The sequence below is a fragment of the Dendroctonus ponderosae genome, unplaced genomic scaffold, assembly GCF_020466585.1.
Source record: "Dendroctonus ponderosae isolate FM_Combo_2020 unplaced genomic scaffold, Dpon_F_20191213v2 Dpon_F_20191213_9, whole genome shotgun sequence".
Lineage (NCBI taxonomy): Eukaryota > Metazoa > Arthropoda > Insecta > Coleoptera > Curculionidae > Dendroctonus > Dendroctonus ponderosae.
In genome coordinates, this window is record NW_026019116.1 from 2505487 (window position 1) to 2513527 (window position 8041).

At 36.5% G+C, this 8041-nt stretch overlaps 3 protein-coding genes across 4 annotated transcripts in view; 1 reads left to right on the forward strand and 2 right to left on the reverse strand.

Moving 5' to 3' along the window:
* LOC109539907 (paramyosin) overlaps nt 1-352 on the reverse strand; it is a 22021-nt gene extending 21669 nt beyond the window's left edge. The window contains exon 1 of the mRNA XM_019907982.2: nt 234-352. Within this exon, the coding sequence (XP_019763541.2) occupies nt 234-287 (54 nt within the window). The 5' untranslated portion in view covers nt 288-352. The remainder of the gene's footprint in view (nt 1-233) is intronic.
* LOC109539909 overlaps nt 1-5915 on the forward strand; it is a 15789-nt gene extending 9874 nt beyond the window's left edge. The window contains exons 1-3 of one of the 2 annotated variants that reach the window (XM_019907985.2): nt 4995-5108; nt 5171-5387; nt 5447-5915. In XM_019907985.2, coding sequence (XP_019763544.2) covers nt 5055-5108; nt 5171-5387; nt 5447-5859 — 684 coding nt within the window. In that variant the 5' untranslated portion in view covers nt 4995-5054 and the 3' untranslated portion in view covers nt 5860-5915. Of the gene's footprint in view, nt 1-4994; nt 5109-5170; nt 5388-5446 lie in introns of those variants that run through there. The other variant, XM_048669822.1, reaches the window with a different exon arrangement.
* Nucleotides 5916-7697: 1782 nt separating this feature from the next.
* LOC109539908 overlaps nt 7698-8041 on the reverse strand; it is a gene marked incomplete in the record, with an annotated part of 7528 nt that continues 7184 nt past the window's right edge. The window contains 1 exon segment of the mRNA XM_048669821.1: nt 7698-8041. Within this exon segment, the coding sequence (XP_048525778.1) occupies nt 7754-8041 (288 nt within the window).

Here is an 8041-nt window from a genome sequence, read left to right on the forward strand (position 1 = left end):
GGATCAAAGCGTTGGCTTCTTGGAGGTCATTGGCAAGTTTTTCCCTGGCATCATCAACCAAGATGCTGAGAGGCGCCAAAAGGTTGCGGATTTCCAACTCRGCTTCTTGTTGACGCASTCTGATGTCCTTCTCGATGGTGTCCCAGATGACGTGGAGTTCATCAGGGTTCACCCTAAGGCTCTGAAAATAATTACAGTAGAACCCATAGTATTTATTTATTTTTATTACTTACAGCTGAAGCAGCAAAAGCAGCGAGTGCTGAAAGGAAGACGAGGACTTTGAACATTTTGCAGCTTTGTTTCTTGCGCTCAGGTTTAGCTCAGAACTGTTAATGAATAAAGAAGGACCGGTTGTAATTTTATATTCACATGTCGAGAGGCTGAGCGCATGCAGATAGCGCTGGAATGTTATCAATCACAGCAAATTATTTTATCAAAGGAATTTGAGACACAATTGTAACACGCACTGGATAACTGGAGCACTTGACTTGAGGAATATTTCGCATTATTAATTTAAGAATGAAATTCCTCAACGTTACCAACAGCAAACAATCTGAGGGCTACTTTCAAGTATTTTGTGAATATTCTTTGTCTAGGTTTTAGAACATAGAATCGGTTTGTCAACAGTTCATTAGAAACTTCACATGGATTTGTATTCAATATTTACATTTAATATAAGGAAATGCTCTCTAATAGTTGTGGATAAAGTGAGAGCACTGAATCAGGCTTTCCAAATGTTATTTACAATACAATAATACAAGAGAATAAAAAGTGGTTTTCCTCGAAGGGTGCACTACGCATAGAAAAGCCAGTGAATAAGAAAGTACAAAATAGAATTGCAAACTTTTAAGTCACAAAAGTAGTTTAAAGTTGGAAGACCACCACTTCAAAATAGATATTTAAGTCGTTTGTATTTTCGATTGCAACATCCTGGCGTGTACTTAGAGAACCGGTTGAGTTAGCAAATTCTAGTTTTCATTGCGAGAAAAAGCGTTAAAGTGCATGCTTTTTTGCTAATCATCATTTTGAAAATGTTGCTAGTTTTGATGCCAAATGCGAAAATTTAAAATTAATGCGAGTCTTTGGAACCGCGCGCGCCTATTCGTTGGCTCATATTTAGAGAACCAGTTGAGTTAGGAAATTCTGGTTTTCATTCGCTAAATTGCGTACTTTTTTATGCCAAATATAATTGTGAAAATGTTTCAAGTTTTCACGCAAAATGCAAAAATTCAAAATGAATGCGTGTCTTCAGAATCGCACCTATTCGTTGGCTCGTATTTAGAGAACCGGGTCAGCTACGAAATTCCCGTTTCCATTGTGAGATTGAGCGTTAAATTGTGTGCTTCTTTATACCAAATATCGTTCTAAAAAGATTCTAATTTTCACGCAATACGCGAAAATTCAAGACTTATGCTAGTCAGAACTGCACGTATTCGTTGGCTCGTATTTAGAGAACCGGTTGAGTTAGTAAATTCTAGTTCTTATTGTGAGAAAGCGCGTTAAATTGCGTGTGTTTTTATGCCAAATATCATTGTAAAAATATTTCTAGTTGTCACGCAACTCGCGAAAATTCAAGATTAATCTTTTGCTGAAAGTTGAAACTTTAACATTAGCAATTTAAAACCCGCGTAGTATCTTATAAATCTAAATTTCTGCATTTTTGGGACAATTGCCACTTCCAAGTTCGAGCTCACTTATGCCCGGCAAGCGTTTCCATGCTTGGACGAGCTAAACATGAAAGCCCAATACATCGTCCACCTTTTGAAGCCGAAGGAAGAAAATTACATCGCTTTCAGTCTTCTCTCGGAATTTTTCAATAATTTTAACCCTTAACCAAATTTCAGAAAATGAAGATTACGACTATAGAAACGAGCTGATTACTTTCAATGTATCGATGTCCACCTATTTAACGTGTTTTATGGTCTCAGACTTCACTTATACGAATACAATTTTAAATAATAGCGGTAAGAGCAGCAGGGTCATGCCTATTTCCGATGGAGAATTAATGTTTCGGCAATGACCAGATATAGAAGAATGCTAAGAATCTTTTGAACTTCGCATCGACTCTGACCTCTCAATTCTCTCGCGGAAAACGCAAGGTTGATGAGAGAAGCAGTAGACGACGATTTCCAATCTGATTGCTAAAAATATTCCAATAGCGAAATAATGAGGAGTGAAGAGGAGAAAGACGCAAAAGCAGCTAAATTTTTGACACTTGAAAGCCATCGCAAATATGAAAAACGTGAATGAAACGTTTGTTAATTGAGCGGAAAGTTTAAGTGTCTGTTAATGATCAGTGAAATACTTGATAAAAACTATCACTACTATTCCCGCAATCATTCAGTTTTAGTAGACATTCAAATCTGGGGCGATTTTGCCGGGATATTTATTTCGAATGAGAACCCGCAAAGTTTTTCTCATATTGCTCCTAAACCAATTGGGAACAGGGATTCCTGAGCTCTTTCCCAAATAGGAAAAACAGTGCCCTAATATACCCGTGCAAGTTTCAAATTTGTTCCTTCCTCGGATTTTTCTGTGAATTTTCAAACTTCCATTCCTCAATTGACGAAGCGAGTATTAAAAAAATATATTGTCTTTTCAAATAAGTGAATATAGCAAATTGCAAACTTTTGCTCTGCATCGAGCAAAATGTGTTTTATTTGCAGCGAAAGTTTCGCATTTGGACCATTTTCAGGGAATTTTCGAGAATTTTTCAAACATTGTGGGATTTTGACCCAAAATTAGTCCAGAGTTGCCAAACTCGCAACGATTTTTTTCATTTTTCTCCTTTTCTCCTAGACCAATTGGAGACAGGGATTCCTCAGCTCCATTCAAAATAAGGAAAATCTTCTTTCATACACCCGTAAAAGTTTCGAATTTGTTCCTTCATCACCGATTTTTCTGCGAATTTTCAAACTTTCAATCTTGATTTTGGGAAGCGAGTCTTAAAAAAATAATTTTCCAAACAAACGAAGACAGCGACTAGCAAGGTTTTGCTTTGAATCGAGTAAATTGTATTTCTTTGATAGCTAAAGTTTCGCTTTTAGACAATCTTCAGGAAATTTTAGGCGACTTTGACCCAAAATTCATTGAGAGTTGGCGAATCCGCAACGATTTTTTATTTTTTTCTCCTAGACTAATTGGGGACAGCGATTCCTTAGCTCTATTTAAAATAAGTGAAACATTTCTCGATCCACCTGTGAAAGTTTCGAATCCGTTCCTTCATCAGGAATTAGTCTGTGAATTTTAATACTTTTATTCTTTATTTTAAGTAGCAAGTATTAACACAACAGGAACTTGCAAGTTTTTGCGCTGAATTAAGCAAAGTGTGTTTAATTTAGAGCGAAAGTTTCTCTTTTGCACCATGTTTATGGCATTTTATGAAACTTTTTAAACTGGGCGATTTTAACCAAAAATGAGTCGCGAGTGGGCGAACCCCGATTTTTTTTCATATTTCTCCTAAACAAAAAGTGGACACGGATTCCTTCACTGCTGTCAAAATAGGCAAAAACTGCTATACACTGTCAAGGTTTCGAATTTGTTCTTTCATCAGGGATTTTTCTGTGAATTTTCAAATATTCAATCTTGATTTTCGAAAGCGAGTCAGCGAACCAGCGAAGACAGCAACTTGCAAGGTTTTGATTTGAATCGAGCAAAGTGTGTTCCATTTATAGCGAAAGTTTTGCATTAAGGCCAACTTAAGGAAAGGTTAGGGAATTTTTCGAAATTCGTCCAAAGTTGGCAAACCCGCAACGATTTTTGTCGCTTTTTTCCTAAACCAATTGGAAACAGAGGTTCTTTAGCTCTATTCAAAATAGGGGAAACCTTCGTTGATCCACCTCTGAGGGTTTCGAATCTGTTCCTTCATCAGGAATTTTTCTGTGAATTTTCAAACTTTCATTTTTTATTTTAGGTAGCGAGTATTAAAAAAATATATAATTTTCAAACAAACGAAAACAGGAACTTGAAGCTGAATGACGCAAAGCGTTTTTATTTGAAGCGAAATTCATTGATAGATTGCGAGCAAAAGAAAACGGATACAGTTTTAATCACATACACAAGGCGCTTTTTGGAACTAAGAACTAAAGCCTTAAACTGAGGCTTGATGGTTATAGATTTGAAAACAATCTAAAAAGACAGGAGATGGGGAATTACCATTTAAATGTATGTGTATTTCTTCTAACAAATTTAAGATCCTACATGATTTTTAACACCCATGTTCTAATATATATCATCTAAAGCATACCTCCCATCAATAACCAAAACTTGCCCAATTGAGAAACTGAGGTCTCCAGAGCCGTTTGCATGAAACACCTCTTCATCCCAAACTGTTCTTTTAAAAGCAAAATATAATTTTTTGTTATTGGAATGCGTCAATTTGATTCGTACCAGCTACAAACATACGCATTATTTAAATTAATCTGGCATGGTTTATCCTGTTACTTATCAACAAATTGACCAGTAGTTACTGTCAAGAAATTTGCGAAAATAAGAAAATATGTATGTTGTTTTTTATGTTATTAGGTTTGCTCTAAATTAATTTGAGCATATTTGATTAAATTATATGCCTTGAAATGGTTTATAAAATTCGTTTTCTGAGCTTCAATTGGACCCAATTTTGAGTCGTCAGCGTCTTTGCTGCAAACACTTTAACATAATTTACTGATGGCCAAAATGCCGCTTCACGTTTTTTCTTGAAAGTTCTCCTTTTCCTTTAATAGTTCTTCTTCCTGTAAACGTTTTCAACTTGATTCAAACAGCAAATTTTCCGAAGGTTTCTCGGTTATCTAATTGTCATCTTTGTTTCCAGATTACGTATTTTACACGCACAAGCGAGATCCGGCATTTTAGAACGGTGAACTTGAAACACTTCAGATCTCCAGATTCGGCCAAATACTTGGGATTCCTGTGATAATACAATGATGTATTCAAATATCGTAATTTCGGTTTATCAAAGGTCCGCTCTTGAAATTTGGATATAAAAACTGAAACTTTAGCCGTTGTATTCATTCATAGTTTTGAGCTCAGAGTATCAGAAGCCAAATACCAGAAACATGTTCAAGTTCGCCGTTCTTCTTTCAGCTCTCGCTGCCTTTGCAGCTGCAGCCGTAAGTAGCCTTTTTTCCAGTTGTGGCCTAACTCTAATAATATCGAGCCTAATTATTTTCAGACCCTTAGGGTAAACCCTGATGAACTCCATGTCATCTGGGACACCATCGAGAAAGACATCAGAGTCCGTCAACAAGAAGCCGAGTTGGAAATCCGCAACCTTTTGGCGCCTCTCAGCATCTTGGTTGATGATGCCAGGGAAAAACTTGCCAATGACCTCCAAGAAGCCAACGCTTTGATCCAGGACGAAATCAGGAGAATCGAACAGGAACCCCATGGTACGTAGCTGTTTAATTTGCTCAATACTTGTTAAAATCTTAGTATTTTGTTTATCCAGGTCGTGACATCGCTCGTTGCATTCAACAAGCTGAAGAAGAACTCAGACGTGTTGACGATGAATTGGTCCAGGAACACAATGAAGCTTTCGACAGGATTCAAAGGGAAGCCGAACAAGAAGTAGAGCGCGCCATCCAAATCACCACTGACATTATCGATGAAATCGAAGCATTCGGAGGAAGAGTAGACAGCTGCAGAGATGTTGAATGTGCCAGTGACTTGGATGTTGAAATCGTCACCTTGTACGAAAGAATCGTCAGGGACTTGGATGGAGCTCTTGAAATCGCCAACGAAGCCGCTTTGATCAAATTGGGAGCTGAACTTGACGAAGCCCAATTGGACCATGAAAGATACGCAGAAGGAACCCGTCAATTGTTGGAAGAACTCAGGATTTGCGCCGATGAGCGTGTCTAGACCCACTATTTTTGAACAGTTTTTTGTTTCGCAATAATAAACAATATTAAATTGTATTAACTGGTTTTACTGTATTTTGTCCTTTGCGAAAACCTTGAATATCTACCTGCAGCATTTTGACAACACAGCGAAAACAGCTACAAATGAACGTTCGCGACAAAATAAGAAAAACGCCGTTTTACACAATACGCCTGATTTTTTGTTGAGGTAAACTGTCTAAAATAAGCAGGAAACAAAACGCAAAGAACAGGAGAATGGTTGAAGCACACGGTTACAGACTATATGAAAAAATAGTTTGCTATGATGAAAAATAATTAGTAGATTCTTATTGGAAGGCGACAAAATGATTTGAAAATAGGAACAAACAGCAGACAGCCAGTGATAATGTAATAAATTCACACAAACATAAAATTTGCCTTTGGAAATATTACCATGCGAACAGGCACTTTCTTCAAAACTGTCAACAATAAACAAACTGAAATCAAACTGCCAAGCAAGAGCAGAGCAACGAACAAGTAATGGTTCGGTGTATTTTTTGCTCGGAAAGTTGTAGTCAGTAATCCGTCGATAATCGCATTCTTAGATGGGAAATATTTAACACTGTGACCTTTCTGGGAAGTGCGGTAGTTTGTAAAAGTGTTGTGAACTTCCTGAGGATTAATAGGTAGAAAATGGAGGATGGGGCGCTAGCTTGTAAAAAGCGGTTACGAATGATCCCTAATCTATAAATCTTTTAGCTTGAGCTGAGAGTTGTTTTCCGACAAGCATTGTGGATGGACGAGAAGTGGATTGATTCTTTGAATATCTCTCTCTTTGCTTTGCTGATCTCAAATAAGTTTGGCTTGGTAGAGATTTCCTCCTTTCCTAAACACATTATCTTATTTCATAAGATGGCACTACGCAGCTTTAATAAGCTTAGCATCACTTTGCCCCTGGTTCTCATGTTTATGTAGAACTTTTAGTCCCATATTCATCAACTCTTACAACGCTCAAGTAGGGTGGATTTGGTATCGATTGAGCTATTGGTTCTTTTATATTTATGTTTGAAACTTTAGGTAAATTTTGGGCGGCTTTGTATTTTTATATCAATCTTATCTGAAGCTTTTTGCTAAAGAACCGCTTGAGATATGGAAATTTGGGTTCCACTAGTCAGTATGGAAGCATCAGCTTACTGATAATGTGGCTAAAGTTCCGATTAAACCATTGATTCCTTTACAAGAAATTTTTAAACTTAGGAAATATTTTGGGCGGCTAGGGAGTCAATTATGAAAGTGGTCTAAGTCATCTATTTTTTGTTTCAAGATATTTAATAAATTGTATTTAAATAAATTAAAAACTATTTTTACATTATGCGACCTACTTATTTAAAATTTTGTTAGTGTTGATTAATCGAAATTTATTGTCAATATGGAATTTTGTATGAATTTTATACGAAAATCTTGTTTTTTAAAGTTGTCATTGACTTTTAAACTTAATAAACATTTATTTATTATTTTAAAACAGTAATCTATTTTTATCATTTCGAGTTTTTCAGATTCTTAAAATGTTCCTGAAGAACTGAAAAAATGTGTGCTAGTAAACACATAATATCTTTATGTTTCTCTTCCGTTAATGGTCTAGTGGTGGTGAATAATCCTTTAGAAATTATGCTAATTTTCAACTCTCCTTCGCCTCTAAATTTTCTACTGTGTATTAACTTGGAAGGACTATTGGTATTACAAATGGATTTTTTAAGATTTGAAACGAACTTCGACTTGATAGAGAAGAAAGAATACTCTTAGAAAAACACTGCTTGTTTGGGGACTTGGATGTCGACAAGCGATAGCTAAATAACTAAATACAATTTAATTTTGTTTATTATCATAAAACAAAAAACTGTTCAAAAATGGTATATCTAGACACGCTCATCGGCGCAAATCCTGAGTTCTTCCAACAATTGCCGGGTTCCTTCTGCGTATCTTTCATGATCCAATTGGGCTTCGTCAAGTTCAGCTCCCAATTTGATCAAAGCGGCTTCGTTGGCGATTTCAAGAGCTCCATCCAAGTCCTTGACGATTCTTTCGTACAAGGTGACGATTTCAACATCCAAGTCACTGGCACATTCAACATCTCTGCAGCTGTCTACTCTTCCTCCGAATGCTTCGATTTCATCGATAATGTCAGTGGTGATTTGGATGGCGCG